General features: G+C 39.2%; 1 protein-coding gene across 1 annotated transcript in view; it reads right to left on the bottom strand.

Moving 5' to 3' along the window:
- Positions 1–302: 302 nt before the first annotated feature.
- Positions 303–23,044, bottom strand: part of TMEM117 (transmembrane protein 117) — a 212,464-nt gene continuing 189,722 nt past the window's right edge. The window contains exons 6-7 of the mRNA XM_059817146.1: positions 10,305–10,434; positions 303–943 (exon numbers count right to left, since the gene is read on the bottom strand). Of these exons, the coding sequence (XP_059673129.1) occupies positions 303–943; positions 10,305–10,434 (771 nt within the window). The remainder of the gene's footprint in view (positions 944–10,304; positions 10,435–23,044) is intronic.

Genomic DNA, 23,044 nt, shown 5'->3' with positions numbered 1-23,044 from the left:
ACCACGGTAGAATTTTATACCTGCAAGTAATCATCTAATACTCTATCATATAGTTAAGGTAATGTATTAATAAATAGCTTGTGCAATTTTGGGAAGCAATCTATAAAGGAATGTTAGATATACAGTAGGCACGTACTATAATACAAATAAAAACCAAAATTCCTAGAAAAAGCATGCTGAGCACCTTCTGGTATATGTTGAGTTTCTTATTCTAAACACTATGTAAATCTTAACTTACAAAAGGTAAAACTGAAATCTTATAGGAACTGCTTATTTAAACTGATTTTCCTGGGTATTTGCCTCTATGTCACAGGGTTACTGTTAGGGACAGAGGACTCTGGTACTGGCTGTAGAGGGCTATCTTGTTCGTTCAGTTGTGCGTTCAAGTTTTCGGAAGTTAGGAGAGAAGAATTAAAAACTATTTCACTTAAGTCTGATTTTATGGATACAAGATGTGGTTCTTGAAAACTTAATGGTTCTTCTACTAACACCTGTGTATTTTCTCGTGTCATTCCCATATCGGACGGTGACTTCCGTTTCATTCTTGTATATGATTTGTCTAAATTCTCCATGCCTTGGTCAGTTTTCTGAAATCGCCCAAAGAACCAGATGAAGAAACCAAACAAAGCAAAAGCCAGCAAACTTGGAATAAAAGCCAGGCATTTGACATCAAGGCTAGAGCCTGTGAATCTGCTGTGCAAGAACATGTCTCCTTCGGCATAGGTCCGGTTTGTCAATGGGTTAGTGTTATTGGATCTCCACTCCCAAGATAACTTGGTTCTATTAAGGTCTTTCAAGCTTTCTGAGTCCTTCACTGTGTAGATCTTCTGTCCAGGACCGATATATTGACCATATTCATGAGGTTTGTAAAATATTTGATTCTTCCACATATTCAGATCCAAGATTAAAACAAGGAAGATAATTCCATAGTTAAACCATTTGCCTGTTTGGAAAAAGAAAGTTCTGTCATCTGATATATCCATTTTAGAAGCAGCACAAATGCAGTCATATGTAAAAGCTACTCAGAGAAAAAAAAAAATCCTTTTTTTATTCATCTGTAAAGAAAAGTTGTAATAAAATTTCCACCATAGTCAGACTTATGCTGAATATCCCCTAGTATTTCACAATTAAGTCTGGGCACATGATAAAATAATGTTGTAACACAAGCACAGCAGTATATCAACTGAATTTACATTGCAGTTTGTAGGTAACCTGTTGATTACACCACTAGGTGATGTGGTATAGATCAATAAACCCAAAAAAGCATTAATTCCAGGGCTTAAAAAATAGTCACATGTAAATTCCATGAAAAGGCTATTTTTTATCATATTTGATAGAACTGTTTATATGCCAGGAATGACTGAAGTGACTGAAGTTTTTGGGGTTGGTAATTACATAAATTTTAAGAGTATATACATATATTGTTTGATATACCAACCATGGTGTGCAGACCTATTCAGGTGGGAGCAATTGGATAAACTGTGATTTAGAGGTATTACATCCTTGAGAAATAGCAAGGGCTGACTGTATTTTTTTGAGGCTAGTCAGCTTAGCTTTTCCTATAGTCTATGTAGTGAGAAACTCCTCCAAGGAGTGACTCATAGTCTGACATTAAGATCCTGCAATACTGGAGGAGGAAACCTTTCTCTTTTTATTATTTAAAATTGCTCTTTTGCATGCTTCCTCCGGGCTTCCAAAAGAGATTGAAGATAACGTTACACAATTGCAAAGTTGGCCCTGCTTTGAGTAGGGTGTTGGAACAGATGAACTCCAGGTGTCCCTTCTAACCTAAATTATTCTATGATTACACAAAACAAATTACACTATTTTCATAGTCAAAGCATCTCTTACATTCTAGCTGGAGATATATTAAGGTCTCACCTGAGGAGTGATGACTGGCACCACCCAAGAACCCAGCAAATCTACTTGTCAGCATTATGTGAAAGGACATTCATGGAATCATATTTAAGTATGTTTCAAATGAAAAAGAAAATGAACATATCAGAGTAGCTATCAAATGACTTATGCCATTGGCTTGTAAAGAATAAATGGATTCCAGTTCCTGAAAGTCTGTGTGCTCAAACTGTATGACCAGAATGCTCCAGGAGGGTAAGGAGGGTAACTCCTTGTATTTCAGCAATTGTGTTTAATACTCCTCTTCAGTCTAGATTATACTTAGACTGAAAATGAACAAGAATGTTCATTCTCTTGTGTTATTGTTACTATCCAGAAATCAAACTGCACTGAAAAGACCTTGCAGCCAATCCTGTTCACATAATTCCTGAATAACTCCTCTATCCTTTTTCTGGGTTTTCATCAATATTATAATTGACCTGTTAAAGAAAGTTATGGTTTTAGACGATTACCACCACATTTTATAATATTTAAGTTTCTTAAATCAACACCAAGATACGGTGAAAATGATGCTAAAATATGAAATACAATAACAAACAATACCATCTAGCTTGATGCTGCTTCCTGGAGATTTTTGCCCTGTATTTTTTGTGTTTCTCTCCATCAGAATAACTCTAGCTTCCCCATCATGTATGACCTTTCAACAGACAGAGGCAGAATATATCTTGCATAGTGCGTGTTGATGGGCTGGCTGGGACACACGTATTCATTGATCAATTGGCTGCTGTCAAACAGAATATAATGGCTGACTTCTCCCTGCTTTTTCCTCAGCTGAGCACTAACTTAGATGATTCTCCTTTACCTAACCACCATTTCTTAGGACACAATGATAACGTCACTATTTTTCAGATTCCCATCCTCTGAAAAATGTTTTTGAAACTGGCTGTGGGTTCAAAAGTTATTTGATGCTGAGTGTTGAATAGAGAGAGAGTGAGACCAACCCACACAGAAAACATGATCACATCATTCTCATTTCCTTAGGAAAATAGGCTAATCACAGATGACCGTGAAACAAATATTAGAACCATTGTCTGTTTATTTATGGCCAGTTTGAAAGAAAACATGACTTACTGCATTTTAAACTTCCTTTCTTTGTTATGGTTGTTCACTTGGACACTTTTTGAAACAATGCTTTGCCATCAAATATTACTCTGTGTTTCAACCAGAAAGCTGTTTCAACCAGAAAGAAATCCCTTGCTGCACTGCCCCAAAGTTAATTCCTTAAGCCATATTCTTTTCCCACAAAAATGCATCATAAGCCCATCAAAAAAACCTTCCACTTCTTTTGCTATTGCCTTCAACAAATTATTATGTGTGGTACTTTGTGTTTCTGCAGAGCCAAGACAGGTGAATTTCCAGAGAGATCTGCTAGACCCTAGGCATGGTAGGAAGGGGAAAAACTCATGTAGGACCAGTATTGCTCTTTCCTTTCAGCTAAACATGGCAAGAGTGAAGATGTGTAGGGAGAAAACAGACAACTGAAAGATCGAAATACGAAGCATAATGAAATGGGGACATTCTTGAGATGCCTTTATAAAGGCCAAAATACACTGTTATGGCTTTCTTGATTGTAGGTTTCAGGTACAACTGACAAAGGAAATTTAGACATTGCAATGCTGAGCTATGACCTACCTCCTCTTTAGGCATGATGGCACCCAGTAGATTTCATAGCAATCACCTGTGTGACCACATTGTCCTAAATGTGACATGTGTAGAGCAAGCCACCTAAGGAGTAAGACTCGAGATGGCAGCCTGGTGCTGGTGAAGAAGTTGACTAAGAAGCTAGCAGAAAACATGAAAAATGCTGAATAGGGGTAGCCAGGTGCTTGGTCTCAGGCTTCATGTAGTATCTATCCTACACTGTGGTTTCGTAATTGTGAATCTCTCCTAATATGGATCTGTCTAAAAAAGGTTCCACCCCTCTCATGTTAAGAATTTGAGTGCTCACCTGATCTAAGAGAGATAAGCATTTCAATTATTTCTGTTTTATAAAAAGCATGAACTTGAAATTCCCTCACTCAGCTCCTAGACAGAGTTAGGCAGGCAGGAGCACAGCCCTAAGCTCTGCTGTTGGGATCATTGGATCAGTGTGGAATATAAAGGGTGCTTAGACAAACAGCTTAGATGCAGGCACCCCAGTTAACTAAGATTAATCACAACCTGTATGTCTAAGTGGCAGCTAGTTGCCTGAGACCTGCCTCTGTTCTACAGTGGATCTTCTCAAAGCTCCTTAAATTTCTCATTTCTAGACAATTTTTCCATCCTCTGCATCACTGGCATGCTCGCTGAGGTCTGTGATTTTTCCTTTTCTTTTGAAAACTGTTGCCACCAGAACCAAACACTGTCTAAGAGTAACAGTCTCACTGTAACCATATATGAACACAATGACACCTTCCTACTCCTGCTCAGTATTCCCTGTAGCCAAAGGCTGCATTAATCTCCTTAGACACAAAATGACCGGGAGTTAGTGCTGTCTTGGTTACTTACGGAAAGTATTTGCCTCTTTCTAGAATACAGTGTCCTGTGCTGTCTATCCCTCTTCCAAGACATGTACTTTACTGCTGTACTGGCAGGCGTGATAGCCAAATAAGCCCAGTTTACCAAGCAATCCTTCTAGATCAGTGATAAATGTGTTGAAGCAGACTGAACCAAGAGGCCTGACAGTCTCCACTCACAAACATCTATTTGATGATAATTCCCCATGCCAAGTACTTTTTGAGACTTATTATACTGACCAACCTTTAACATTATACACATGTATGATCTATGTATATGAAATTATCATCTATTGCAACTTAATTTTAGCATAATGTTTTTTATAGCAAACTTTAAGTCATATATGAAGCTTATATAAGAAATAAGCTTGGTAAATTAGAAGTCACACTTGACCTCTCACCTATGCTTATAGTTTTGCAGAGTTAGAATAAATATATCATGAAGATATAGATATTAATTTTCTTAATATATATATAAAATTTCTTTTACAGTGGTTCAAATTTCATTACAGATGAAAAGTGATAAAGGAAAATGGAGTCCCACACTATGAAGTGATTTAATTTGTCTCTTAACCAATTTCTGTAGGATCAATACCACTATACCTCTAGGGCTCGTTCTACTCCAGAGAGGTCTGTGTGGGCAGGAATACTGGCCTACACCGGGCACCATTTAGCACTTCTTGGAGCAGGTGGATTTTTCATAGGCACAATTTGAAATGGAAAGATGTAGTAAGATCAGCTCTCAACACTGGAAGGCTAGTCAATCATTTCAACAAATTGCAAAGATTTATACTCAGACTCTTCAATGAAGTTACAATGAAAAAAATCAGGTGGTAAAATAGGCTGTGTCCTTCAGCCATGCAATGCCTAAAAAAAGACCTGGTTGAAAACTGGCTTTCACAGTGCTGACATCCTTACATGCCACACATGACATTTGGAGAGTCAGGAATCTGGTTTGGTGTATTTGGAAATGTGGTGCAATATTGAAATTTGGTGCAATAAAGATCCCCAAAAAGAAAAATTGGAGGTATATAGCTAGCCAAGAGCATGAACTGGGTGTCCTTGTGAGGCTGTGATGCAAAATGTGAAACCTTTTTCTAGGCATTGTAGCCTACAACCACTATTTGGGGATGAAAACTTGATCCCTGTTTTCTGAGTAAGCATGGCTGTTGAGGAGGATTGTAACCTCATGGCTAGGGCACTCACCAGAAAGGAAACCTTGACCCTAGAACAATCTCCGCTTATGGCAGTTTGGACCTGTATTATAGGAACGTGACCTGAACACCAGCCTATACAGGACTCTGCTTTGAAACTCTTTCCTCTCCCTGCTGAAGCTGAACAACTGTGCACTGCACGTGAATGCCAGAGGGCTTCTTGTGATGAAAGAGCTATGGATTTTTCTTTTTCCTTTTTCCAGAAAGGCACCTATTTTTGCCAGCTGAACAAGAAGTTTGGGCAGTGCTTGTTTTTAAAGAGGCTGATAAGCTCTATGGAAGGTTCAGAAACCAGTCCACAATCCCACATACAACTGATTTACTGGGCAAGTAAGGATCCTGGAGGTCCATATATTCCAAACCAGCTGCTGATTCTGGAGCATTTTTAATTTTGTATGTCCACTCTGTAACAGAACAGTCATGTCCTAAAAAAGAGATCTGGTGTAGAAAACAGTCCTCAGCATCCCTCCTGAGGTCAGGAGGAAATGTGAAAATTCCACTTATTAAGGCTTGACTCAAGTGGCCTCATGCTGTGCAACTGCAGCCAGAGGCTAGTGTAGGAAACTTTGACTTTAGACTCTTATCTCAATTGCAGCTTGTGTCTAAAAACATTCAGACATCTCTGTAAAACATTCAGGTATCTTCAAAACATTCTTCATATCTTCTGTCATGGTAGTGTTATTAGCAAGGTACATTCATGCAGACTCATAGCTGAACTAAACCACAAATCCTCTGAGATTTTTTCACATCTGTGTGCATGGACAGCTTTGCTTTTACCTCTAACCTTTCTGTTTTTGCCCACGGGCTCCCTCAGGCTTCCCTGTGTAGGCAATGCTTGGCCTGAATCTAGACACACTTTTGGTTTAACTCCACAAGCCAGCCATGCTAGGCACTCAGCACCCATGAAGGTGATGATTTCTTCTTTGGGTGGAAGGGCACTCTGGCTAGATCAGCACTCAGAAACACATTTATAAACAGCCAGAAAAATGTCCCATCTGATACCCAAACATTAACATTTCCTGTTTGAAAATTATCCACATACTTGAGAGTAAACGCTCTTGGATCTCCAGTGCTGCTATTAAAGGGTACCAGCCAGGCCCCCTAGTGCTTTTTAACCATGAAAGAATCTGAAGTAACAAAATTTACTTTTAAGTTTTACAAATTTCCCTGGGTACTATAGAAACTAGGATAGATTATGTATTTTCATAAACAGCAGCCCAAGAAGGAAAACACACACTTCGCAATGAACTATCAGTCAAGGAAAATCCAGAGGAGTTAAGCAGATGCAGGAATTCAAGTTATTTTTGATGTTCATAGATAAAAGCAGCTATGAAAACAGGATAAAAATACTGAGTAGATGCTTGCTAGGAGTTCCTAGATGCAAAGAAATTTGAGCAAAATGAGGTACTCAGTTACCAGTAAAAATAAGATATGCTTTTAATAGTAAATTTAAAATTACACTGAAGCTTACCAGCTACAGGCTGCAGATGTTAATTCAATTTTACTGCCAACTTACAACAACCAGAAATCACAAGTCAGGTCTAAGAAAGCATGTTATTCGTTTAAAGTAGCAAGATGGGTTAAAAATAATACACTTAGTACTGTTTTATTTATTTACTTTTTTAGACATGGAGTTGTGCAGAAGCAACATTTCATTTTTTTCTCTGAAATCATGAGCTTTATTTTATGAAAGATGAAATTCTCATGTAGTCACTGAATTCAGGAGCTAAGACTTTAAGACAAAATAGCAAAAAAAAAAAAAGCAACTGTCTTAAGAGTTGTGATAAAATCAGGAGAGTTGGCAACACAGAGAATGTAGCTGTGAAATCCTTTATCTGTACAGAACCTGCATGAAGCCATTAAGCATACACCAGGAGAAAGGTGGTTTCAAGTCCTTTACTCCTCTGAATGTCCCTTTACTTAGAGCTGCTTCTTTGTGGGACCGTTGCTCATTAGAGAAACCCAGCACTGAATAGGGCTGTTCAGGGGAATCCCAGGGCTGCTCTTATTTATATCAAACAACAGCAACCAAAACAGACTGTAAAAGAACTTATGAAGAATAAAATCTGCCAGGCAAAAGATGTTAAATGTTGTTTCAGCCATGCTTTCTTTCTTCTTGCTATTGGGGAGAAAAGGGTTTCCAGTTTCCACAAATCAGGGCACAGGTCATAGATTTACAGCCTGACTTTATCCCTATAGCAAGTACTAAAATAAATGACATCCAGGCCTTAGTCTTCTTTTCCTGCTTGTTACTAAAAAGAAATCCTACGATTAAATTTAACATTTTGGATTCCATATATTAAACAGGGCTTAAATACAGCAGGCTTCCTGCCATTATCAGTGTCCTACCCCCATGTCATCTGCTGCAGTTGCATTCATGTGCATCATTCTCTACCCTCATTTTAGATTGGATTACATTCATCTTGTTATATATATTGAACCAGTTCTTTCCTTCTTTTATTAGCTCCTTGATTTGAGTAGAAAATTACAAGCATCTACACATCCACACAGTAAGTAGAGCTTGAAAATGATCCAAGATGATACCCTAACCTAAGACAAGAACTGATGGAAAGAACAGATGGTTCAAGCAAAACTTACCCAAAGGGAGGTTCTTGTGCCATGTGTTATGGCTGTTTATTAGCTCTCCTAAAGGGTGGTGTAGCACCGAGATAAAACAGGCACCCAGTAGACAGAGTACATGATGTGCAGACAAATGGATTGATTTGTCTAGTGAATCTAATAAATGGATCTTGTTAATGCTGAGCAGGGAAAAATATTCCTCAGCCCCTATTCATTAGCTTATCCTCATTAAAAGAACGCCTTCTTGACAGAAAATCAGAAAGGCCTCCAGTCATCTCTGCAGAAGACTCTACAATGCATAAATACTGGTTTCTCTTGGTTGGTCTGTTTTCAAACAGCAGCACTGCTAGCAGTTGTATTTCTGATCCCTTATTTACGTTCTTTGCTGTTGCTTATTCTTTGCTCTTCCCTGATCATCATCAATATTTGCTCTTCAGTCCCTCTTCTATCACCCATTGTTTTTCATCTACATTAATTATATCCTGAGTTTCTGTATCAGATGGCGCAGCCCACCCTACCATGCCTCAGTCGTTGTTCATATACCTCTGTGCACCCATTCCTCTACTTCTCATTATAAAATAGAATAACTGCAGGGCTTCTGGGGGCCTTGTGGGACTGAGCCCCTCCAAATTCATGCTCTACTCTTGAGAAGCAGAAAAAATTTTTTTTCACTATCCCTGAATACCACGCCCATAATATACATCAAATATTTCATTATTATACTCCTTCTTTAGCTCTCCTTTCCCTTTTTGCTCACTTGGGGGAGAACAATGTGTTCATCATGTACACATCCCATCTTCTCTCACCCTATACCTTCTAGTCACTGACCATAAGATCATTCACTTCATCCTGTTGCATAAACCACTAGTGGCCCAAATGGTCTCACTCAGACGTGCCTCAGCCCTTCTTTCTTCTTGCTGGCTGTCTGTTCTCTCTCAGTATTCCCACAGGTCACCTACATCCAATTTTGAAAAACTTTCCATCCCACCATCCGTACTTCCTACTGGCCCATTTGCCTTCCCTCATTCAATAGCCAGCAGGTAACTTTTGCACTCATCTTCTCTTCTTTTCTGGTTTTTAATCTGAGCGCTCAGATTTCTGCCTTCTCTGCTGAAAATGCCTCTTCTGAGGCCTTATTCAGCCTATCTTGGCTGAGTCCTGGGTTCATCATTCTTTCCTCCTCGGCACATTTTCTTCCCTTGGCTTTTGCTGCCTGGTAAGCTTGTGACTCACCTGCTAGCTTTTGGCCTTATCTTTGTATCATCTCTGAAAGCTCCTTTTGTCCCTACTCTGCAGGAGTTTCCTATGGCTGTGTCATTGGATGCTCTCATCTGTCTTATTCCTGTACAGTATCATGTGCCGTGATTGTTTATATTAGCAGTTAAAGACCCCGGTCAATTCACACCTGCATTCTTTTGCTATCCATTATTATCCATCTCTTCCCAACACTGAGAGAGGAGCTATGCTCCTTCTGCATACCTTGAAGGTAAAACCAAGATATTTATCCCTATTTAACCTTATTCTCTTTTTCATTCCCTACTGTTATTAAAATACTGTCTCACGGGATGCAAGAATCAGATACATTTTATCTATACATACCATCCACTTGAATAACTGCAATTCTATTTTATTTGAGGTTATTTAACTGTCTGCGTCTGGTTAGATGACTGATGGAAGTATGGTTATGAGTGGCCTTTGCCAGATGAGAATGACCGAAGTTATGGAAAGATATTAGCATTAATCATAGCAATGGCATCTAAAAGCATAATAGATTTGAAAATGAAATAAGCCACTAATTCCCCTGGAGAGTAGTTTTAGGTAAAAGATCCCTGAAGCTACACTAGGTATTACTTAGTGTCACAAGAAGTTGCTGAAATCCATGAAAACCAGCAGGTCTCTCTGATTTGTAAGATACAGGTTCCTCACTTCCCTGAGATGTTTATATACAGATGATATGGATATGGACAGATAAACAGATAGAAAAATAGTAATGTGGGGGACACACACGAAAAAAGTATGTGGTTAAGAACATGTTAGCATACATTTATTACACAGAAGCAGTTCAGTGTGTGACTGCGTCACAATCTGTAAGATTACATACCTGTTATATGTATGTGATATTCCTCTTTGAAGATCTTTTGGAAATAAGGTACTTTGAACTGCATGTGTGCAGATGGCAAGCCTGGAAGATTCACTTCAACATCACCCATAAAATGTGGAAACTCCCAGTCCTGTTAAAAAAAGAAAAGTAAAGAGCCTAAATATATTTCACAATATATTTTTGCCCCTTAAAATGATTTTGCCCCTAAAGTGATTAAAAAAAGGGAAAGGTTCTATTTTTAAGCCTCCCATTATTGGATTTTCTTACTTTAAGTTTGACTGAACCACTTGAAATAGAATACCTTGTTTATGTTAGTTATTACAACATGATTTTTACTTCAGCTCCATGTAATTATGTGTTTAAAAGTTCACTTCAGAATGACAATATTGAACCCACTGTACCAGCTGATAGTACAAAAAAGTCTAAGCATATGAATACCTATATAGCAACCTTGCATTACTGGTTACAACTTCTGTTACTAATTTGGCAAACAATTTACAGGTAAGAAATAGGCAAAGAAGGCCTGACCCCTTTAAACCTTTCATATATCTGTATTCTACTTGTTCAGTTTATGGGGTATTTTCTGTATTTGGTCTTAATACATCTAAATAAACTTCCCCTGCAAGTGAAGACCCTTCAGCATAATCTACCTGAACCAATCCAAGCAGTTTTTTCCACTACTGTATTTCAGCTGACAAGGTAATGCCGAAAATGCAGAAGCTCGTACCTATTATTACGCATATTTTGGTAGCATGTGGTAACCCAGCTGAGGAGGAGCTGCATTTAAAGGAAGTTTTCACTTGGTTATCTGCATCCACCATTGGTCGTTTGAAAATGGGTGTAACAGCATAGCTCATTACAGCCCAAACCGAAAGTCTAGCAATAGTGCTAGAATCAGTACGATTACTGCCAGAGTGGTTACTCTGTGCATTGCAGACTGTTGGTGATCTGCTGTTAAAAACATACTGGCCCAGCTCCCATGCATACTCCTGGATTTGTATCCCACAAGTTAGTGCAACAAGCACCTGAATTACTAGAAGTAAGGTAAAGGAATCTGAAATGTGAGGAGCTCTGTAAGTGGCTTGTGCTTCCTTCACATGAAAACCATTCCAGTGCAGCCATCTCCCCAAGAGAACCAATTCCAATTTTTTTTGTTTTATAAGGCTGGAAAGTTTCCTACCAGGGTAATGAGGAAAAAGTATAATCAAAACTAAGAATCATCTCTGAAATGTAAATTACTATATATGACTTAACTTTCAAGAACTGCTAAACTGCTCCAACATTTTCTATGGTGGAAGGGAAATGGAAGAGTTTTATCAGCAGGGAATAGCATGGCCCAAACACTGACAGCAGCTGATTTGTGCTAACTCTTTGTGATACTGAGTTAAATGGATTAACAGGAGTACAAGCAAGGAGAAAACCTGACCCCCTGTACCTGGTTCTCAATGTTCACAGCAATACAGAAAATGCGAATTTACAGATGCAGAAGATAAGAGAAATAAGGATGCTCTCCTTTGCCTTATCACTAATGCAACACATGCAACCCTGGTCACGAGGTAGGATAATAACTACCCAGCTGCACAATCCCTTACACTGCATCTGCAACCATCCCCTTGCAGGCGGTAGACATTCAAAAAGTGCCCAAAGATAAAATTTTTATGGGTGTACACTCTCAGTTCACAGTATCTAATATACACCTCTGGACTGGTGTCTCATGTTAAGTCACACATACTCTCACCCAGGAATAAATAGGAAGAAATACATTACATATTCCTGAAGATAACCAAATGGAGAGCTGTGGACTCTGCATTAGAAATAAGTAAACATGGGACTATAAATCCTGCCTCCTGCTCTTGCCTTGCCCTAATGGTCCTACTGTGCCTTTTGCTGATTTACAGATAAAATTCCACCATACAGAATTCTGTATTGGACTGTGTCTTTGCATCTGAGTTTGGTAAAAATTTCAGCATTTTTTCTGATCTGTATGCATACTACCTGATAATGAGTAACTAGAGTGCCAGCTCTGTCAGATGTGCAATTTACTGTATTATTTGTCACAGCAAACAGCTACTGAGACTAGAAAATATTTCATAAAACAAAAGCAAAACAGAGAGATCCAACCCCAACAGGGTGCTACCGTTTACATTATAACAGACAGGTGAGTGGAGACCCCGTTAGAAAAATACATATTTGACGCTCCAAACTACGGCTACCTTTCACGTGTACATGATGTCACACTTTCTACATATATACCTCATATTGTATGAAGCATGCCTGAATTGTATCATGACCTCTGTTACCCTGTAGCCCCGTAATGTGGTATTGCCATTGCTAGACAGATGGGCACAGGCTGGCACTGGAGACCTCACAGCTATAAACAACTCACCAGTGATCAGCTAAAGAAATGCAGACCTGGGCTGGATAAAACTGCTTTTAGGGGTAACAAGGAGAACAAAGAAGCATCTAACATAAGTGAAAGGCACTGTGTATAGTAAACCTGGCTGTAACGTGGAGCTTCAGATCAGTGAAGAAACAGCAAGGTCTGAAAGTGTGTTAGCAAACATAAAAATGCCCCCAAGTAGATCCCAGAGTGACGAAAAAGAAACCATCACAATGAACATCATACCCTTCCCAGCAAAGGACTCCAGATGCCAATGACACACCATAATGCCCCCACTGACCCCCACCAGACTGAAACTGTCCATTTCAAGACCCACTGGAGCAGGGGGAGCGTGGATGAAACACCAGAAAAAGCAGTAGAAGCCAAGAAGTGTGTGTATAAAAATTTTGACATTATTATTATTACTGAAACTTTTTTCTGCACGGAAATATTTGCTGTAATAATTAGATCTAAACTAATAATGATTCTTGGATTACACTGTTAAACTTTAAATGATACTAATAACAAATTCTTGGCTTTATCTATAAGGTGTTTCTTCTTCACCCATAAATAATGTTTTGAATGTAATACCTTTATCAGTACGATTATAAAACCTGTTATTTAAGAACAGTCCTACTTAAAATACAGAAATAAAATAGAAAAAACAACAACAAAATAACACAAAACACTTAAAATGTATTTGAAAGCAATATTAAAAAAAGGAAACTAAAATAATGAGTTAAACCTACTGATTTCCATGAAAGTCACAACAGCCACAGCACTTAGGAAGATGAAGCTTCAATTTAGCTGATTAAATAGCCTTCGGGGCTTCATTTGGCTCACAGCTTTGGTAAGTGTGAGTGTTTACTGTCCATGTAGTGACATTATCGCCTGTGGACACATAGCTGTAGTATTATTATTGTGCAGGAGAAGAGCAGATGACTATTAACTTTTTGGGCTAATGCCAATATCAGGTTGTCAAATCCAAACCCAACAATGTGGCCATTTTGCTATATAGATTCTAAGAAAGTGTTGTCCAAAATCTTTTGACTCTGTTATAATTTTTTTCCTTGCTGACAAGCAAAAGACAACTTAGTTTCAGCAATATCCAGAAAACCATTTTTCCAAGAAGTTCAAGGTGCCTAGTAGGTATACTCTACCTCATTTGTTAATAGGGCCACTAATAGCACAAATATACAAGCCCATAAATCTAACCGCTTACCTCTCTGGAACACAGCTCAGGTCTGCATCATTCTTTCATACATGGTATTTTGTCTCCATGGTCTCTGATATCAGTCTGTGCTATCCATCTGTGCTCACCTCTGGGACATGAGTGATATAAGCTATGTTCTTTAAGTTCTCAGCTCATAATTATGCAACGTTCACTTGATCAGCTTTAGTCCTTATTGCTGAGGTGCCTGTACTCTGCCGTATCTGGGATCTCATTAGGAACTGGGCCCATAAATAACATATTTAGAAAGTGTCTCTACTTGCAGAGTTTGAAAAATAAAGCCATAGAACCATACTGTTAGCTCATATTTGTACCTCTCATACTGCATGAACAGATTGTTCTTTAAATCCATCAGCATCAAATTTCTAATATTCATCTACTTCAGTGGTTTCCAGTCTGGGGGGTCTGCAGCATACCTCTACACAGTTTATGAAGAAGAAACTAATCCAGAATCAGCAGGCTTAAATCAGCTGCACAGAGGTCTCTAACCTCACTGGCAAGTTTTGTGGGATGTGCAAATCAAATGAGGTTATTGCCTCATTTCACTCTAGTCATGAGGAAAGGGCAGCCAGAGGATGAATTTAAGATCACTGAGGGGTTCATCCTAGTGTTGCAATGGGCAAAGGGAGCACCTCTGATTTCCATCAGCTACCTCATTAAACCCAGAAGCACAGACAAAACTGGATGCTGCAAAAGAGGAGGTCATGGTATTTTGATTTTCCTCCCTTTGCTTTTAGTTCCCCACACCAAACAAATGCACACACTCTCTGCTGCAATGCCAGGTATTGGTTTAAGAGCCTACAGTGGAGCTGCCAACACTGAGTTAGTATCTCCCTAAGTAAAGATATTTTTAGTAATGGCAACTGAGCATCAAAGCCACACTTTCTGATATGATCTGCCCCTTCTCTGCCATCACCTGAGGAAAAGAGAAGGAGTTGCCTGGGAAAGCCCTGTCCTGACCCCGAGCCAGGACAGGCAGCTGTCCTGGGGCTCCTGGCTGGCTGCCGGTGAGGCAGCCCAGGGGCATGTTGGCAACACTCAGCACCCTGGCTGGCTGCAGGATTGCTCCTTGCTGCTCGGTGTTTTTTATTGCAGGCTCTGGGCTGTGCCTCCCAAACCCAGAGGACCAGGACCAGGTGCTGGCAGGATTTGGCAAGGATCATAAGCTGTCTGGGAGGACGACACTAGCCCCCAGTAGACTGCATCCCACACTTCATGCACACGTGACCCCATGTCCCTCAGCCACCAGCCCCTTCCCACCCAGTGAAAACTGCCACAGAGAAGGTGGGACCAGAATCAAAAACCAGCAATGATTAATGGTACATAAATGTGCCATGCTTTCATTTCTCCTCCTGTCTGAATGTAGCTCATAGGGTGTTTGGTGCACAGTAAATATGAAATAACACTAAAAATAATATAAACACTGTTCAGATATATTCATGAAAGAGGACAAATGCACACTGAATATTTCTGCTTTGAGTAGTACTGATATATGCTATACTTAATGCTAGGAACACATTTGTACTTTAAACCCCTTGGAATAATAAATAAACAAAAATATAGGGAAGGAACTGAGAAAATGCATATATGAATGTGTATATGTGTGCTTGTTCCAGAAACTGCCTATAGCAATTTTGATTTAATTTATTAAAATCCTTTTAACTTATGAGGTAGAAGACTGTGCTTGTTCAGGTATCTTTGCATCTCTTAGATAGCTTTGTTTCAACTCTCAGGACATGGCAGACAGGCAGACAGCTAGAGGAAATTTAATGAGAGGAAATGGCTATATGTTTTTGCAAGTGTTTGAAGTAAGAAATGAACAGCTGGAACTCGGAAACAAAGGCCTGACTCCTCTGTGGTTATCTCTAACTTCATTGCAGTCCTGCAACTTGCAGTGATCTCTGCAGCTGAGATCTCTGCAGCTGTGAGCTGCTAAAGTACAAACATCATTTTAATATTTCATTCAAACATACATAAGAAGGGAACACAGCAGCCATGACTAGAACTCACTTTCATGACTGTGAGATCCAATCTACCACTCAGTTTCTGGCCTTCTGTTCTTTGCCAATACCTTATTTAAACAGGAAGAATGTTTGATAGACGTTGCAGTTTTTAGCCCTCACTAAACGAAAAATTTACATCTACTCTTAACATTACCACCTGTATATGTGTATGGCTTCAGTGGGGCTACTTATCTCCCACAGTGAAAGACGACACATTATTCTTCAGAAGACCTCCTGCTTCATGTTGGTACTATCAGTGCTAATCTATTCATAGTTTTCAAGTCCAGAAAGTTTTATTTGATCTGCTCATCTGTTTGGGCTTCACCTGCTTGGATTGTTATTGGCAATAACTATCACAAAACCCCACCAGGAACTGTGTCACAAAGTCCCTAATTGCAGACATAGCTACACCTTTTATCCCTTAGTCTTGATTTAAAGAATTGAAAATATGGAAAATCCACTGTAACAGTGGAGTAACTGCTTCAGTTGAGCTCCAAGCTGCTGAGACAAAAGACTGAAGACAGCTTCCAGGACCAGACACTGGTATAGAAAGGCTATCCCCGCACCATATGGCAATGTAAGGCATGGACATACCCACAGCCTTGCTGTCCTTCTCCATCATTTTTGTGCTCTTCTCCTCCTCAGTCTTTGCTTAGCTTCTTCAAGCTCCTGGCCTTTCTCTAGAACCACCACTGCAAATCTTGCTCAGTTTCTCCCTTATTTGAGAAAATGATAGTAAGACAGCAGTAACTCCCTCCTTGAGATTTAAAGCAGCTATACGGCCTCTTTTATGTGTGTGCTTGGCCTTGAATGACCCCTTCCACTAAAAAATCATTACAGAATCCTTTAGTCTATTATCCATTTCTGCTTATTTAAACGCAACAATTCCCAGGCCACCGAGGTCCCAAACAAGCCCTGGGTCTCTGCACTTTGAATTTACACATTAATGCACTTTGAGCCTAGACAAAGCTGTGTATGCACGTCATCAAAACAGTGACCCTTGTTACTGAAATGTCCGAATTGGTATTTAGCTTTTCCCCAGCAAGCTCAAAGTAATCTCACAATTTCAGACCATCTAAAATAAGAAATGCTTGCATTTCACTGAAAGACCCGTATCCATACCTATACTCACTGGCAGATGCCTGATTTGTGATAGACGGCACTCCCTCTCTCTCCCCTGTGACTATAGCTTGGGTATTATCATCTATTCACTCCTCACAACCTGGAAGTGCCTTGATACTGCAGATCTGTTCTGCATAACATATCACAGATATGACAATTCCTATCAAACCCCACAGCTAAAATTTTTATCAAGGCTCTCATCATCTGCTGTTCAGTTACATTGGCCTCTTTCCCTCTGGCCTTCAGGGTGCAGTTGTTCGCCGCCGATACAGAAATGCTGTGGCAAAGACCATTCTCCTAGTCTGTTTCTTTGACCATGTCACTCTTTTCTTTGATCAAATAAAATACTGGTCACTTCTTTTCATATTCAAATCCCTTCAGATCTTTCACTACCCTAAGTACAGACTGTCTATATGACAGCTGCTCCTTCAATCAATCTATAAATTCAGGCTATGAATCTTTTCTCTATTTAAAGAAACTTTGCCCTGTGCAGTTCCCTATCAGCTGCAGAGATTTCTCCTTTCTTGTTCTCCTTTATAATTCTTCTTTGCTATGGGAAAACATGAGGATGTCATGCATTAGGTATCCTGGATTACCTGTCATCTTGACCAATGAATTCACCATTGCTTATACCCACCTGTCTAACCAGCCATGACTCTTGACTTTTCTTTAGCAATGGAATGCTCTAGGACTGTAGTTGTATTTTGGTTGTCTTTGAGCATCACCTAGCACAATACTGCCCCAGTCCTTCGTGACCGTTGCTAGTTCCTTGATAGGACAAATATTGCTAGTAGTGTGAAAAATTAATGGCTATCCATTCTTTCTGTTACATTAGGAACAAACTGTGTTTGAAAACAAGGCAGTGCACAAGGAAGGACAGACACTAGAAGGTCTCACATCTTGAGATGTGTAGTGACCAGGAACAAGAGTAATCACCATTTCCTGCTGAGGGCAAGGACTGTTCCTTCTTACAGCTACCCTTTAAGTTTTAGCTACTCATGAGAGTCAAAGAGGAGCAAGGTGAAACAACTTTATCCATGCCAGAGGTGCAGCAGACATCACTAAGCACAGCCTCTGTGCACACCCAGGATGTCCTAGGAGCAAGTGCACCAGTTTTTCCGTCAGGCAAATGTGAGGTCTCATATATCTCAGTGACACTGTGAGGTTCCTCTTCTTGGTAACTCGCTCTTACCTGTTGATTAGCTATTCACAACTGCTGAAAATGCTGATTAAAAAAGCGCTGCTCAAAAGTAAATGTTCTTCTATTTTGTCTCTGAGTTTCTTCAATTTTTGCAAGCTTTTACTCTTGCTTTACTGTCTCACTTATGTCTGACCTTGGTTGAGCTAAATAGCTATCATGTAATTCATCTGGATGAGAAACACCCGTGTGAGCTCTTCCAGTTAATTCTTGAGTTTGATAAGCTGCTAAATAAAGTGTAATGTTTCAATATTGTATACCTGTAAGAGACAAAGAAATCCACTCCTGCAAAGCAACACTGTGTCTTGTTGCCTATGTGAAACTTCCCTAAACCACCAGCAAGTCAGTCAGAATGTTTTTTCTAACTACCTCAGTGAAAGCCATTTCTGTGAGAATAGGAGAACTGAACATTCACTAATAATATGCAATACTTATATTTACAAATTTACTGAGACTACGGCTTGCTGTCAAGGGAAATCACTTACGACAGAGAAGTCAATCTTTCTGGTACCCTAGAAGACCAAATATCTGACAATGATGTGGAGAATAAAAATTAATATTAAATACATTGCTATGTAATCATCTTCAACAATATGAGTACATATGCACTAATACACATACCATTGCAGGATGGAAAATATACCCACATCGCAGCTAAACAGTAATATGAAATCTGGAGCATTTCAGGATTTGTAAAGACTGCTAATGCCATTTGTACCTAGTTGAGAACAGTAAGCTCTACTTAGAGTTCTGAAGTCATTTTGCATTAAGGCAACTGTCTCCAGCTAATTTCAGCTGCATTAACAAGTATATTGTCCCTTTCTCTTTCCAAATACCCACATACATGAATTTCCTTGTTGCCTGATGTTCAAATTTTAATGGTGTTTTTTAGTGTTGCCTAAACCCAAGAAGATAGATTTGCAGTAAAATATGTGAGCAGACATCTTCCTTGCTATGAGCTTTGCAACGTAATAGAAACAGTGTTATAGAAATGAAGAGTATCTGGAGCAAGGGGATTACTATATGTTGATCACTGCAGAAGGAAAGTAAAGCTGCCTCAACGTTAGAAATGGGTGACTGAGGAGCCGTTCTGTTCTGGACAAAATTCCTTCAGATCACACATGCTCTGAAGAGTTTTACCATCACCTGTTCTGAGAAAATTTGGGGCTGGTTACAAACAAAACTATAAACTTGCTTTTTGGTATTAAGCACAATCTGAAGTGGCAGGTTTGGACCAATGGTCTCAGTTTGAAAGTTTCATTCAACTTGTTTTGGTTTAGCTCTAACTGTAAATTACACATGTGCTTGTGCAGGGTTCAATTTGCTGTGATTAAGGTAGTGAAACAGTAATATTAATTTTCTATTGAAGAAAAAAACAGGATTATATGCTGCCTTTGACTGATACTGAGAAAATTAATAGAGCTTAAGAAGATGACAGAAAGTAAAAATACCGGATGCATATGGAACTCAGGGAGAAATGTGTCTCAAATTTAAATGTGGGGTTTGCAAACAAGTCAGTGAAAATTCCCTTCCTTTAAAAAAATCAGTAATAACTCTTTTCCAAAATTATTTTCCTCCTCATAACTTGTGCTAATTAAGATACCTGTTTAAATACATATGGAAAGAAAAAAGAAACTGTGTGCAAATGTTGAAAGAAGAAAGGCTGACTTCGCAAAAAGTGGCTATCTGCAGTTAAGTTTTCGTTTCAGGGACAACAGTAATATGGAATATATTTGGTCTTCCCAGCTCCCTCTCTTGTTTTTTAGTTGAAGTTAAAATAATTTTCTGCATCCTGAGTTTTAGCCTATTAATAGGATTAGCAGCGGCAGCATATTGTACTTGCGAATGATTTGCCTTCATTTCCTGAAGGCAACATATCCCATTCCTGAATTCCTCCTCCACACTCTCCCTCTACCCCCAGTTTTATCTTCAAAAGCTGTGGTGTGGCCATTAGGCACATCTGTTCCAGAAGTAACAGCAGCTTATTTGGTATCGGTTGTGGTGGCAGTAGGAAATGCATACATTATGTTCGCATAGCCATTATATAAACACATCTGGGTAGCAAAAGAGGATATAAGGAAACACACAGTTTTAGGAGGCGTGCATGTAAAAATAAAATCAGCTTTGCTCACATGTCAGTATCTCCGGAACATGTTTTCAAACTGTTGTCAATGATCTAGAATACAGGTGAAAATGCATATATGTTATATGGGTGTTTATCTTGTCTATTTTTATTTGCCTTATACCTGCTGCCAAATCATTCTCTAACATTTATTGTATAGATTAGATTGCCATTCACCAGGATGGGAACTAGCATACAGCTAGCTCCCTTGGAGCCACCTACATTTAGGGGTCCTGAGCTTCAAGCTGAATCACGCTTGGGCTGTTTCAGCTGAGTCCCACTCCAGAAGCCTGATAAGCAACTCACAGCTTGTCAGTACGTGCTACAAAGCAGATGTCCTTTCTCACAGTGAAATTCTTCAGAATACATAAGCCCTAACTGGCAATGACGGCTGGTCTAATGACCTCTGACTACCTTTGCTGTGTTTGTCATGATCGACCTACTTTTTTCTGTGAATCATAATAATTTTAATAGTCATATGAGACAGATTCTCTTAACTCCCTCATCAGGTCAGGAAACTGAACAGCAGAATGCTCTCCGAGCTACTGTGGTGAGGTGTGTCCTCATCAAATGGGAGCATCTCCCTTTGCCCAGTGAAATTAAAATTCAGTACAAACCATAACCTATTTCAACAGAATTTGAATGGAATGGCCCACTTTTCCAATAGACATGGACCAGAAAAGTTCCTGGAAAGTGCAAATCCATGAAAACAAAAGGGAAGAACCTTCTTAACTGTGTTGGTGTAAAATACAGGCTCAGTCTGGTGCATGAGATACAGACTGCCAAATTCAGTAACAACGGACCCTGGAAACTGTGTTTGACCACAGAACTAAAACTGCCAGCTCAGAGTCCTCAGCAGCTTGTGGTGCCCAGAGGGTTTTCTGCCTTACAGCATCCCCTGAGATACTGAAAAGCAACTGTGTCTTCACCAACCATCTAGATAAGGAAAAAGGCATATGAACACAAAGGTGCCCCCCAGTTTAACACAAGAGACTGTGAAAGATAAAATGAGAAGTTCTCACACCTGTAGCAGTCCCATCTCAGATGATTTCTGGTGAGTACAGAACTCAGCACGGGATCAAGGCCTCAAAGTGATGTGCAGTGTGTTCTTCTAAGTGTGTTAAATTCTAATTGTATCATTCTATTATATTAAACAGTTTCCCAATTTCTAAAAGATGACATTCTTTAATTACAAAACAATTTACTGAATCAGGCACTAAACATACTCATCTTCATCAACACACAGAAGCAGAATTATAGGAAAATCCAGTTGCTAAGAACCACTAGAAGATCTTTGTTTTAAGATACTCTTATTTCATTGTATTGTACATCATTTGAATAAAGGGACTTTGAGAAAAATAGCAAAACAATAGTACCCCTACCAAAGTACAGGTCTACTAGTTCTTTTATTTTCAGTAATAATAAGAAGCTACATAAAACTAGTGTGCTGCTTGGATTATTATACCGTATCGTCCATACACAGCATTGCATTAGTCATTCCCTGCAGTTCGGTGACATGAAATATCCTCTTATTACAGAGAGTGTATGTCACTTAATAGTTGCAGAAATTATTTACTTAAGTTGTCCCCTTCCCATCTGTCCTTCTCTCTCCAAAAACCCATTCATTTTCTTATCCCTCGGGGAAATGCTGCCAGTACTCTCTGTATGTTTCGCATACATAAATTACATGCCTTAAAGAATGAACAAAATCATAAACCCAAAAATATAGCCTCCAATGTGAATAAAAATTAGGGAAGATAACTCTTCTCTACAGCCTCCTCTCTGACCCCAATGCAAAAGCTCGCTTCCTCAGTGTGAGAGAGGAAAAATGCAATATCAGCTTTTTATACCAGAGCAATATATCTGCCTTTGCCAAGCGCATGCAGAAAACATGAACTTCATCCTAAAAGGTTTTCAGTGTTTTGAAATCCCCTGGGAGAACTTGTCAAAAACACAGTGAACCAAGTTCTAATTGCACAAACTCACCCTGGTCTTGACAAACACAATAGTTTGGTTTGAATTTCAAAACTGTTCCCATCAAAATCCTTGGGAGTGGAGAGAATGTTGTTAAGGTGTCTTTTTGAATCTCAAAGACAAAATCAGAGGCTGCTGGTGTGCCTTGAATGAATTAAAGTGTTCTCCTAGTGAGATTTGAATCTAAATATAGCTACTATGCTGATCACACGGAAAGGCTGAATTACAATTTTAAAAAAATGACAGATGAGACAGGGTGGACAACCTCTAAAGGTTTGGAAATTCAGTGTAGATAAGAAACCATATATACAGCACTTGGAAGAAGCTTATCCAAACTAACAGACCCTTCTGAAGGATGCCTTCGTACAACACTTCTATTCAGTCTTTACTTTTGATCTGCAAGAAAACCCTTTTCCCCCTTACTGTAAATGCTACTTTTGGAAGACAGCTTGCTAATTTCCTTCCACAGAGAGTTTTCTTTGGGGTCATTATTGTAAGTGCCCCACGAGTCCCTCTTTTTGGAGGTGAAGATGGTCTCTTCTACCATCTGTTGTTTCAGAAATTTGGCTCTTTTTCACCTACCCACATAACCTTACATCTCCTTAATCTTTGCCACTAGCTAGAGTACTTATGTGCTTTTCCCCTTACTGTATTTTCTTCTATAACCTTCTCCTTAACATCTACAAGTGGTAGACTTAATTCAGTAATTC

This window comes from Gavia stellata, chromosome 4 (assembly GCF_030936135.1).
Source record: "Gavia stellata isolate bGavSte3 chromosome 4, bGavSte3.hap2, whole genome shotgun sequence".
Lineage (NCBI taxonomy): Eukaryota > Metazoa > Chordata > Aves > Gaviiformes > Gaviidae > Gavia > Gavia stellata.
The sequence above is the reverse complement of the archived record's forward strand: the minus strand, read 5'-3'. Positions and strand labels throughout refer to the sequence as shown.